Source organism: Leptidea sinapis, chromosome 41, assembly GCF_905404315.1.
Source record: "Leptidea sinapis chromosome 41, ilLepSina1.1, whole genome shotgun sequence".
NCBI lineage: Eukaryota > Metazoa > Arthropoda > Insecta > Lepidoptera > Pieridae > Leptidea > Leptidea sinapis.
In genome coordinates this window covers 7,845,758-7,859,227 of record NC_066305.1, presented here as the reverse complement: position 1 = coordinate 7,859,227, position 13,470 = coordinate 7,845,758, and the positions used below count along the sequence as shown (strand labels likewise).

The 13,470-nt window shown below is 34.3% G+C and overlaps 1 protein-coding gene across 1 annotated transcript in view; it reads right to left on the bottom strand.

Annotated features, from left to right (window-relative positions):
• The window catches only part of LOC126976477 (heparan sulfate glucosamine 3-O-sulfotransferase 1), an 83,786-nt gene that overhangs the window by 22,536 nt on the left and 47,780 nt on the right, over positions 1–13,470 (bottom strand). Inside the window, exons 3-4 of the mRNA XM_050824828.1 lie at positions 12,993–13,215; positions 1,690–1,858 (exon numbers count right to left, since the gene is read on the bottom strand). Coding sequence (XP_050680785.1) covers positions 1,690–1,858; positions 12,993–13,093 — 270 coding nt within the window. The 5' untranslated portion in view covers positions 13,094–13,215. The remainder of the gene's footprint in view (positions 1–1,689; positions 1,859–12,992; positions 13,216–13,470) is intronic.

Below are 13,470 nucleotides of genomic sequence, written 5' to 3'. Positions count from 1 at the left end.
CAGTCAGCTTATAGCTGCTATTAGTTTATAACTATTCATTTCCAACCTAAGTTACCAACCCACAGACCACAGCTATATTTTTATATAGCTGATTACTGAAAGTAGAAGGTAGTAATTTATCTCTATCTGTAGATAGTATATTGGGAACGACCGTTAAGCTAGAGAAAGCACTTAAACTAGAATACAGCCGTATGTAACATCTACACATTTATCTCTGGGAAAATATGTTATGTCTGGTGCCTATATCTGATTTGGATAGATATAAAATACACTTGATGCCAGCCTAGCGAAACTCTCTAGGAAATAAGTGATTCAATCGGCTGTATGAAACGTGCAGTCATTGATAGATTGACACATGACGGCTATAATCTTGTAAAAAACGGAGATAGCCGAAATCCACAACGTTTAACAGCCGTTTTCAATAACGTATCTCTAGTTACGAATATTGCTATCACCGTTTAATGACACGATCTTATCTTACCATAGCTATGTCAAATATAGTCATATTATTAGTTGTAGTCCAATGCTATCTGTCGTAGGTTATTGAAATGTAAGTAAACGTAAAAGGATAGATTTGCCTACCTCTAGTAAGTTAAACTAAGGTTATTGAAATCGGTCGTTAAGCAACTATTCGCCTTCAAACTTAGCCTAATCATACCTCCTCGCCCTGTTTTAATTACTATTTCAAACTGTCAAATTTCACTACATTTCATTTAATACTAAACTAAATTCAATTTTTGTTTAGGCAGTCCGCCTCTTATTACGTAGTATTTACATCCTCTTTGCGACAGTACAAAGTGAAACTTCATCAAGTGACAGCAAGAATACTGTAGATTAAAAAAATTGTTTATTTGGCTTTAAATTCTTGCAAGAATTAACCGATTGAAACGAAACCAAATAAAAATGGAATCATATTCGATAAATTTTCGCGCATTGAGTGAGTCTACAATTGTCAGATAATGATCAAATAGTGCTTCAAGGTCCAGTTCTATACGAAATAAAAATGAAAATAGAATGAGAGTCATACAGATAATCGAACCAATTTCGTTTTGCAACATCTTTTAATAATGAACATACACAATGTATGAGTATTTTTTAAAATGGCATATTTTATTTTGTGTACATACAAAAAATATGGATGTCTACAGGAACTTGCCCACGTCCAGGCAGGCAGGTGCCTCAGCACTTCCTATCACAGTCTTGACCCTTCTTAAAAAAAAAATATATTGAATGAATTCACTTTCTACAAACTAAACTGCCATGAGAATTTTGCATTCGACTCCAGTTTTTGTAAATCTACCCACAATATTCTCAATTTATATTTAATAAAATAATCTCTATACATAGCACTTAATTATAGTTATGACCGCAGCAAGTATGATCAACCAAGGAATGATGAAAAAGAAAAATCAATATCTTGCAAAGCCCTACTTTTTAAAAAGCGCATCACAAATGGGAATGATACTGTAATATCTCGCGTTTGATCACGGGTGAAACAACTGAAAGTTGCACTACACCCGGAGACGTCCGCTCCCAACCGATGGCCGATTAGAACTGGTGTTCCTGTTGTGCTAAGTATTCTTCATATATCACTTAATGTCACGTCGATAATGTCACTGTCGATGTCGATGTCATAATTGTTAACACATGTTTAATTTAGACTAGATGTCAAGACACTACGAAACTTACTTGAATACTATAGATGGCGCTGTCGTAGAGCACATGGAAGGTGAGGAACAGAGAGAGGAGAGTGACGGAGAGGAGGGCCGCGGCGAGCTTGGGCCGGGACACTCCGACCACCAACACGCAGTCCGCCAGTTCGCCGTCTGCGTGACGAAATGCTGAACGGGGCAACCATCTACGAAGAGAATGTTAGATACATTAAAGCAAGGGACATATTATGAAGAATAATTCGTCGAATTCTAAGAAAGCATCGGCGGCAAAAAATCTCCTTTTAACGTAATTTCATTTGTTCGTATGAAGTTTTTAACCTTAACTATGTTCTTTGCAACTTCTTTCTACAGATTATACGTAATATATCTATTTTTTTTCTTAACCAAGACAGCTATTAAGTCAATCCGAAGCACATCATCATCATCAGAACAAACTCCCGCTAGGTTTTTGGAAATAAAATATCATGATGTGGGACAGCCCACCATTTGGAATTTTTGAGGTTATTACCACCCATAGAATTACAGACATACGTATAGACAAGCAAAAATGCAGATTTTCTCTTCTGTAGAAGAGAAAATCTGAAATAGAGATACAGCAAGCCAGAAAAGGATAGCGAAGTAAAATTTCTTGTTTCGAATTTCGATTTTGATTGTCGTAAGCAGTAAGCCAGGCTTAGATATTTCGTTGCTCCTTATAGTCTGGTCAATCTAGGCATTCGAAGATGCATAAAATCACAAGAAGCTGAAAATCAGTAAAATTGTTCAAAATATAATTATAAATAAAATTTTTTGTTTTCCCATCAATCCCTTGGAAAATTTTTCTCGACGTCAAAGATGAAAAAAAAGAGTTACGCGATTTTCAGCAAAACAGATAAAAATTATCTGTGTTATTTTTAATTTATGATGTAAAATTTTTGTCGGGGATACTTTTATGATAAAAACTTACCGTTTTCTAAAATCGCGTAAAACTTATTTTTTTTGACCTTTGACTTCTAGTTAATTTTTTCCATACATGGGATTGGGAACTTAAAATTTTTAGTTATAATAATGTTTTGAACAATTGAATTTTGAACAACTCTCATTGTTTGGTCTGGATTGACCGTATTTGGAGTACTAAGCCGCTACGCGCACATTGACAAATCAAAATTGATTGTTGCACCATGGGGCTGTCAGGTCATCTATACGCTAATTACTAGTATATTGATTATTACAAACCATTAGACCTTTTCTAGTGAAAATACTTATGGCATGGTCAAATTTATTGCATTTTTATAAAACAATCATCGTTGTCTATTGTGACTACAGCTGTTGTAAAAATGTGTACCTGCATAAGCATTAGTTGTTGCTAAGCAAATTAAGTACGAACCACAGAGTGTACGAAAAACTTTTTATTTTGACCAGCTTTTGCTGTCGTCATAAATAAGTCCTTAAGATACAATTAAAAGATCCTAACATAAAAGACAGGCAGTTCCCAATATACAAAAATTTCTCAGCAAAAAATTGGTGTGTGCCTTTGTTTTGTCAAAGTTAGGGGAGACAGTTTCCCCGTAAAGAATATATCGAAATACTCCTATCTCCTGAACGATAAGCAGAGAGTACACATCTTCAAGTACAACGGTTCTAATCGCCTTTGCCAGCTTCTCCAATTCCCTAAAATCCATTCAACCAATTACTCCTAATCTTCCCCCTACTTAGTACATCCATGATCCTAATTCTTATCGTAAAACTTACGCCTATTTCCATATTTCCCAACAAAAGTTCATTCACATTTTCTGTGTTGCACAATCCGGCAAAAGTGAACGTAGTCGTGGGTAACAGCTAATATAATATCAAATTATATTCAATTTAGTCAATGACCAATACTATTCGTTTGATGTGAAGCCAACTCTATCACTGTGGCATTCCGTCGAACATAATGACACTTCAACTCAGCTGGTTATACAAAACTGAAGTAGCTAATAATCAAGTTATTTCTGTTACGTCATGGATTCATTCGTGTTAATTTATAGAACTACTTTGTGATGAATCAAAGATGAATAAAATTTCATTTATTTCCTTTTAAAATTCGCCCAGCGGGCGGGAACGGCTAGTTCATAATATATATAATATACAACAATATAATAGACACGTGTAATTAACTATGAAAAATAGAATAGACATGACTCAATTTACTACAGACACGAAAGCTTTTGAAAGGTCATGGTGAATGTCGATTACGTACCTCCTGTTTGTAATAAAATATTATAACAATTATTCAAAATACAAAATTCTCTGTATTTTGTTCGACATTTTGTTTTGATAGCATTTCTCTTTAGATTAAGGCATAAACGTAGCCACGTTTATGCACAACATATGCCATATGTGTTCTAGGTTTATGAATTCATATATACGTTTATTGGAATATCGTACGATAAAGGAAAGCGTCGTAAAGAGACCTACATCTAAAAAGAATTCAAGGTTTTGTATAAAATTGACCAACTTGCTCTAAACCAGCTTTTATTAATAGTCCAGTCATATTACGGGCTTTAACCTCGGAATGACAGATAATATGTTATAAACTCGTTTACACCTAGTTTATTTTGGTGTTGTGAAAGTGTTCTCAAAAGTCTCATAATATTCGTGTCTGCGTCTAATAATAATAATAAAAGCCTTAATTGGATTAATTCCAGAAAAACGTTCCAAACCACAATCATGTCGAGATTGAGTTTACAACACCAAACTGGTCATGTGATTCATATTAACGGACTGACAAAAAATGGCAGCCCTACTGTGACTCTTTAACTGATATCATGACTTAGTAGCCCAACCCACGTGGGTTATGGAATACACTAATATTTATTAAACTTTAAACACGAATTCCTTAAAATGTGATGTTTGTGACTTGGAATGTTTTTCAGCAACTACGTCCAATTTACAATCCTTAATTATGTACAATGTTTCCTTACTTAACTAATCTAACCTATATTTAAATTCTATTTATATTTATTTTTATTTTCATTCGTAGGTAATTACTATTTACACCGGTAATTATTGGATGTCTTGCCTTTAGGCATAGGCCTCCCCAACTTTTCCATAGTGAGCGGTCTCTCGGTTTTCTCGACCAGGTTGCACCAGCTACTTTTTTTATGTCATCTTCCCATCTAAGACGTGGTCTACCTTTTTTCCTTTTATGTTGTCTAGGATAACAGTCTGTAATATTTTTCGACCATTTGTTTTTTGGGTCCTCATCATGTAGCCTGTCCACATTTCCATTTGAGGTTTTTAATATAATATTTCACATCAATTTTGTTGGTCTCGTATGGATTAAAGTCGTATTCTGTCTTGTATTTTTATATTGAGCATACTTCTCTACCACAGAACAGGTATGTTAAACTGTTCTGTGTTCTCTCCATGATATGCTGACAAGTTTCTAGTGCCTTAAAGACGCGTTCTCAAAACAGAGGGGTATCCAATCGCACTACTTCACTGACACCGCTCAAACACATATACGTACTTATAGTTAATTGCGGGAATCAAATGAATTTGATACTTTAGCAAGTTCGAATTTTATTTTTTAATACCTATGATTTTTGATAATTGGTTGATGTATTCGTTTACTAGTTAAATATTAGAATTTTAGATGGCAATTCTGTCGCATAACGTCGTGTGTGTAAAAGCAGTTTTTTTTTAATCCAAGATGGCCGCCGCGAAAAATTATGATTTCAACAATATGGGTATCGTATCCGAGGTTCTCGAGGGTGCAGAGATCGATTTTGGGATCATTTTTAAAATCCAAGAAGGCCGCCGAGTTAAATTATGATTTCAACAATATCGGTATCCGAGGTTCTTGAGAGTGCAGAGAACGATTTTGGGATCATTTTTTAAATCCAAGATGGTCGCCGCGCAAAATTATGATTTCAACAATATGGGTATCGTATCCAAGGTTCTTGAGGGTGCAGAGAACGATTTTGTGATCATTTTTGAAGTGAAACTTCTTTGCCCGCATGAGGGTAAAATTTTTACGGATGAAACGGAATAAAATGTTTTTATCAAACATTTTTATCCAAGAAGAGGGGAGGGAGATTGAGTCTGATTGAGATAGACTGAGAAAATGCGAATGTAGCTTGAAGCAGACGGTACCGATATGAAGTAAAACAACTTCACTACTAGCGTTGTATCATGCAGCTTTAGCGCGCGGCCGCTAGTAAGTAGAACATCGTCTCTATTAGCTTTGTATCGTGCAGGTTTAATGAGTAAAACATCTAATAATTTCTAATATTGACAAAAATCAATTGGCTTAGAGAACAGATTTGGATAATTATTAATATAAACGAGATTTAAAATTTGATTTTCACAAATAAGTTTCTTTTATGACATGTGTGCCTTGTACGCACGCCATTTTTTGTGTTGTCTGGTGCTTTGGGCGTAGCTTCCCCCTAAGGACACCTCCCCTGAAAGTGGAGTTGAAAAAAATACGAGTTACCTTGTGGGGTATCAGTTGGATAGGTCTTTGAAAGATAGATTCAGGTTTGATACATGACATTTCCTTTGGCCTTTTGAAAATAATGCGGGATTAAGGAAGATATACGTTTAATTTTTGTAATAGCTTATACCTTATGTTTACAATACCTATTGAAATAACTATTCTTAAGATAATATGGTGGTAATAATTGATAAGAGGGGTGGAGTCTTGTGGTTAAAAAGGGGATGAAGGGGATTTTTCGTATATATAGGTACATATATAATTTAATTGCCAATGTTTATGGTAGCAGTAGACTTGTGGTATTATAAATATATAAATATTTAATTCTCAAAGTCTGTGTCTCGGTGTCTAGAGAATACCAGCGTTGAGAAGTAAAATTCCCAACATAATGCTGACTAGACACCATTTTGGTTTTGTAATGTCCATAATATTGTTATTAGTAATAAGATTTCTGTATTTTTGAACCAAATAAAGTTTTAAATTATTAATTATTATTATAAAAAAACCATGAAAATGACACCCATGAAGATAAGTTGGCAAATTTCACAGGCGCCACCTTGGATTTCGATTTTGACCCGATATTCGATATTGTTGACCCCGAAAACCATGAAAATGACACCCATGAAGAGAAGTTGGTAATTTGCATAGGCGCCATCTTGGATTTCGATTTTGACCCGATATTCATTAATATTGACCCCGAAAACCATGAAAATGACACCCATGAAGAAAAGTTGGTAAATTTCACAGGCGCCATCTTGGATTTCGATTTTGACCCGATATTCGTTATTGTTGACCCCGAAAACCATGAAAATGACACCCATGAAGAGAAGTTGGTAAATTTCATAGGCGCCATCTTGGATTTCGATTTTGACCCGATATTCGTTTTTGTTGTCGTCGAAAACCATGAAAATGTCACCCATGAAGAGAAGTTGGTCAATTTCATAGGCGTCATCTTGGATTTCGATTTTGACCCGATATTCGTTATTGTTGACCCCGAAAACCATGAAAATGACACCCATGAAGAGAAGTTGGTCAATTTCATAGGCGTCATCTTGGATTTCGATTTAATAGAGATGAACTTATAAATCACTAATTCTCCAAAAAAAAACAGAAACATAATTTATTGAAAATCTGACTGCGTACAAAATATGTAAAGTATCAAAGACAGTATTGTATAGCTTATAAAAATATTCATGTTCGTACAGCGATCTTTCCGAGTACGAGCTGCTGCTTACAACCGACACAGTGTCTACCCACGACGGCGGCCGAGCACGGACTGAGGTTACTTCGATAGATCTTTCTGTGCAATGCGAACGGAGTGACAAAATAAAATAACCCTTAATACCACATTTTAAAGCTCATGCTTATCAGAAAAATTTGTGAATTTTAGATGATTCATTTTTATTTTTTTCTGAGATTTTTTATAAAATATTCATTAATTTATTTCCCGTGTTTTTGAAAATATTATATATGCTTTTCTTACATAATTTTTAAGAGCCAAAATTGTGTAAGTAGTAACAGAAAACTGATCCTGAATGAAGCCCCATTTCGTCAATTTTGTGTGAAGAGGTAACGGATAATCGTTTTGACGCCATAAAATGTCAAAATTTCAAAGCAAATATTTCCCGCTAATTGGAGATAAAGAAGTAATCTATTTGTGGCAATTTTTAGTTTTGTTAGACTTAGTTTCATTTCATCACAAATTCTACCGAAAAACATCTTATTTTTGTCGGATTCGTAAACGCGTCCTTAATATTTTTTGTTTAGGCTCTATGTTTGACAGCCGTACTGCGTCTAATAATTGAATGTAAAGTATTAGTGAAAGCGTATAACAGAAATACTTTACTTTTTTTAAATGTTTATTTATTATGGCAACTAACAAATTACATCTTTAATAATAGTAGGAGCTCACTCAACTACACTTAACTACTGCACTCATAATTGAAAACTACACTATTAGACAATGTTATTTTAAATCAAATCAAAATCACTTTATTCGTGTAGGTCAAGGAAATAAAAGTTAAGATTTTCAATAGAATACTTTTCTTTTTATATTTTTACCTCCACATAGGAAAAGGTTGAGGTTTAATGAGAGGCAAGAAACTTATTGCCACTCTTTTAAATCAATATTCATCTTCATCGTTTCACAAATCATTTCAATTACAATATAATATATAAAGTGATGCAATAAAAATACAAAATGCCTTATAAGTAAAAAAAAACTAAACGTAAATTAATACGTAAAAATAGGAGCTGTTGAGTACGGTAAATGCTTCAATCCACACACACCGTAAATACCTTAACATTTAAAAAAGTAGAATCTACAAATATTATAATGCTAGATAGAAAAATAAAAGTGTGAAAACAATGATATTTAAAAGTATATCAGTGTGTGAAAACAAAATCACCAGATTTAAACGAATATTTTACATTTTAGGCTCCATATTATTTTAGTAAGTTTCCACTGTTCTGTTGTTTGCACAGCTTACGGGTGAAATCAGAAAAATACTTTTTACTAAGATTCACTGAAACTTGATGGTAAATGGAATGTGTATATCTTAGTATATATATTTCTTTTTTGCGTCTGTTGTAACTGAACTCCTCCTAAACGGCTGGACCGATTTTAATGAAACTTACTGTGTGTCTTCAGGTGGATTCGAGAATGGTTTAGATTCACAATTGGACTACCTCCTAAGCGGCTGGACCGATTTTGATGATTTTTTTGTGTGTTACAGTGAATTTGAGAGTGGTGTGTCTTCAGGTGGATTCGAGAATGGTTTAGATTCACAATTGGGCTACCTCCTAAGCGGCTGGACCTATTTTGATGATTTTTTTGTGTGTTCCAGTGAATTTGAGATTGGTTTAGATTCTCAATTCCGTCCATATAATACAATTCTCCTACTCATGTGTATGTTGGTGAACTCCTCATAACGGCTGGATCGATTTTTCAAATTTAAGACGTGTGCCTACAGGACAACGTCTGTCGGGTCCTCTAGTTTAATAAAAATAAAAATAAAGTTAACTTATACACAGTGCAAGTTAAAAGGGAATGAACTGAACACAGAAACCACCGTAGATTTGATACAAACATTGACGAGCATTTATTAAATTATTAAAACCAAAGCGCATATTTTTTGAAGTGAAAAATTCGTTAGCGGCGTTGAGCACTTTTCTTCGGATGGGTATAAAATGTTAAACTCGCGTCAGTACACGTGGCCTGATCGAAAATTCGTAAGGCAGCCTTTGCGATTATGGATGAAAGATTTATAATTTTTTAACGAATTATAATTCGGCTACTTCAATTTAATGATCATATGGTCATTGAACCAGTGGTTGAATCATTGTGATTACGAAGCCGTAACCAGGAGGTCGAGGGATCAAACCTCAGCCGTGAAATATTTTTACAGTTTAATTATTTGGTTTTTAAGCTGTGTCATTAGCGAAGACTCTCCCTAAGACGATAGTTATACTTGCATTTCTTTGTTCTCATTGTCTATTGTATTACTGTAAATAGGAGTCATGATTTCGCAGTTAAATAAATCTGCGATCAAAACAGTATGGAATGATGGTGAATTATCGATACTTAATTACGTTTCTCAAAGAGCTAAGAGACGTTGAGAAGATAAAGATATTTAAGGTGAAAACTTTTTTAGCGGCGATGAGCACTTTGTTCTGTTAAGTATGCTAATAATTGTAACTAAAATGCGGGTTTCCGTAGTAAGACTGTAAAAATAATACTACAAGAAATAAGAAAGACACTGGGATCATATATCATCAGTATTTTATATTTTATTTATTTCAATGTAAAATAACACGTAACATAATAATAAATGATAAGTTACAAAATATCAAAGATGCCATTGAGTGTCAAGATGCACACAAGCATCGAATAGTTGCCGAAATAAAAAAGCTATTGTTCTTAGGTAGTGCGATATCTAGTTGGAGCGCAGAGGAGACCAATCCTTAATCTGTGTGTGTATCTATATAAATCACAAAGACGGTGTTGTAAATTTTATTCCCCACCAACCACAATAGGTACAGAGCCCCCAAGGAAAAGTCTTGGTGAGAGAACCTTAAAATCGTTTGGATTTCTAGGCGGTCGGGCTCAAAAGCTATATATGTAGCTATAGGTTCAAACCAGTTTAAATATTTCCATAGAGTTAGTTTTAATTACCATTGCATATGCTTAACAAGGCATGCATACACGGGCAAGAGTCACGCGAGAGACGGCCGGGTCGTCCCCATAAACTTAGTATACTAGCATAATAGGCGAACCCTGTGTGAAAGTAAGATGATACTATCCTTACATAAAAGCTAGGTGTGAGAAAGAGACGGAATAGATGAGGACCATGGAATCGTTTTGAAACAATTTAGTGTCCATTAGTCTCCTGTCCAATTGGACCGTGTTTTAATTTTAGTATTTTTATCGATATTGATCAGTGTTTTAACGGATATTTATTAAAAAATATAATGGTGTCGTGTTCTGTATTAGATAATTTTTCTACTTAAAGCAACAATCCAACAAAAGAAACATTTCACAATATTGATTCTTCAATACTTCTGTGGCGATGTTTATTTTCGTAGAAGATTTGCACTAAAATAATAAATATTACATTTTATATACGCAGTAAATACTCTACTATCTAAAGATTGTATTAATTAAAAATAATATGTGTCATAAAAAATAAAATATACACAGGATTTCCCAAAGTTATGGGACATGAAAGGAAAGTACCTTAAATATCGAAGATATGCTATTTTACTCAAAGAAGACCTTATGTTATTTTTAAAAGTTAGTAATTCTGCATTCAAAGATTTTTTAAAAATTACTTGCCTCGTCTGGGAATCGAACCGACTTAAATGTAAAAAAAAAACACCCCTACTCTTAAGATGCCAATCGAAAGAATGGCCAAAAACTAATAACTCTTCTTAAGTAACATAGTATTTTAAAAGAAAGTAGTCAATTAAGTGGGTATTTGTTTTGTAAATTAAATTATTAAATGCTCAAAATGTGATCCCTCTTGTCTTACGTAAATCGCCAATCTTTTAATGAGTCCGCTGCCTTTTGATCTTCTTATCATTTTATGGTGAATACTCGATATGATATGACACAATTCTGTTTGTAACTCGCCCATGTTCTCGTATCGTTTTTTGTATAGCATATCTTTCACGTATCCCTAAAAGAATAAATCTAATGGTGTATGGTCCGGGGATCTGGCCGGCCATCTAATCGGTCCATTCGTACCAATCCAAGTAGGAAAACATTCATTTTATGTTTTTCCTTTCTTTTAAAATACTATGTTACTGAAGAAGAGTTATTAGTTTTTGGCCATTCTTTCGATTAGCATTATAGAAGTAGGGGTGTTTTTTTTGTACATTTCAGTCGGTTCGATTCCCAGACGAGAAAAGTAATTTTTTATATTTAAGGTACTTTCCCTTCACGTCCCATAACTTTGGGACACCCTGTATATATGGTATACGTATGTATACGTCAATATGACGCCGTTTATGACTATTTGTCATAGGGCTTGAACAAGCAAAATACTACACACTTCTCTAACACATCTGTAAAACTAGCACACATGAACATTTTAAATTTAGTCTCGCCTTAATGAGGAGAGTGTTTATCTAGTATACTAAGTACGTCGTTAATAAATAAATAAAGTATCAAATAATATGAATATAGAAAAGAAGTTCGTACTGACAGGATCGATCAGTCACCCCAATTGACGTTTACGAGCATCTCTCGCTGTATATGGGGAAAGGTAATTAATTACCCACCCCACGACACCTTATGAAGTACTATGCTTTTTGAGCAAAATATGATGACACGAGAGATAAAACAAAATTTGTGTGCCCTGTGCTTCCCTGGGGCATAAAGAATAGGGAAGTCCCACGGGTGTCGTAAGAGGCGACTAAGGACATTTACCAGTGGAAGGTTTTTTTGCACAGGATGCCAGCTAGATTATGGGTACCACAACCTCGCCTTTTTCTGCCGTGAAGTAGTTATGTGTAATCATTATTGTGTTTCGGTCTGAAGGGCGCCATAGCTAGTGAAATACTGGGCAAGTTGAATAATTTATTTCAAGTCAAGTCTAAGTCCAGATTTAAGCTCTGGTTCCGGAGAGAGAGCGTGGGTCTGAACCCCATACCTGACAAAGGTGTATTTATTATATTATATTTTTATTTAATGAATACGTAAAGCTTAGAACATTAATACGTCTTGATAGACTGTGATAGAAGTGAAAACGTCGAAAATAAAAATTGAGGTTTACAGTTAACTGTTACAGTTTACAGTTAAAGGTTAACTTCTATTTTGATCAATGCACGCATACTAACACACAGTCCCCCTGAAAACAAGATCTGGAAAGGTCTTGAATCGTCGGGTTAGCTAAAATAAAAATATAACTTTTACGCAAAGATGTAATGTAAAAACACATTTACAATTAATTACACGCGTTTTAATTCTTTAAAAGTGTTTTATTTAAATGTTTAACACTCACGTTAATCAAAGAAAATACTAAATACAAAGTGATATACAAAACGCGAGTGTAAGACTTAGCTGGTCACGCACACATAAGCTATAAACCTGGCCTCTTTTCATCGGTTGTCTAGCAGCAAGAGGCTATCTAGACGAATAAATTATCTAAGTCATAAAGCATAATTTATTATTTTTTTATATATATTAGTTCTTTTTTCTTTCGTTCGGTTTCGTACAGTTGTTTTTATTTAAATTAATCATACTTAATTAAAGAAAAATACACCAAAAAGAGTGGTAAACTAAATATAATTCAGTTATATTTTAAGGGCATCTTCGAATCGAACACATTACACGATTTAGTAAGGATGGTACTTACAGAATATCGAGGGGCAGCGACTGAGAGCAACTCCTGTAGTTGGCTTCCTGTCGGTGATATTTCGTCGGCATCGCTTGATTCATACGCCCCGGAGACTCCATGAAAATCCTCTTAACATTATCCTAGATGTTTTGACTCTTTACATTCTCGCTGTATGCAAGTTGAACTATCTCAGTCAGTTTTTGTTTTGCTCAGCAGTCGAATCGATTTGTTTGCATTTTAACTGAAAAAAATATAATTTTGCTAGGATCAGCTCTTACATCATACAACTAGTTTACTTAAGCAATAACTTTCTATACATATGGACATTCGCAGTCTGATAACGGAACGGCAAAAGTGTGCTTAAAGCCAAAGTAAGCACACTTTTCTCCTTAGTCGTGTGTCAACTGTGTGTCAATCAACAAGCCTAAGTGTGCTATAAAAAGTGCTTAAATAATACATTAACGACTCAAAAAAAAGATGGTGTGACTTATCATCG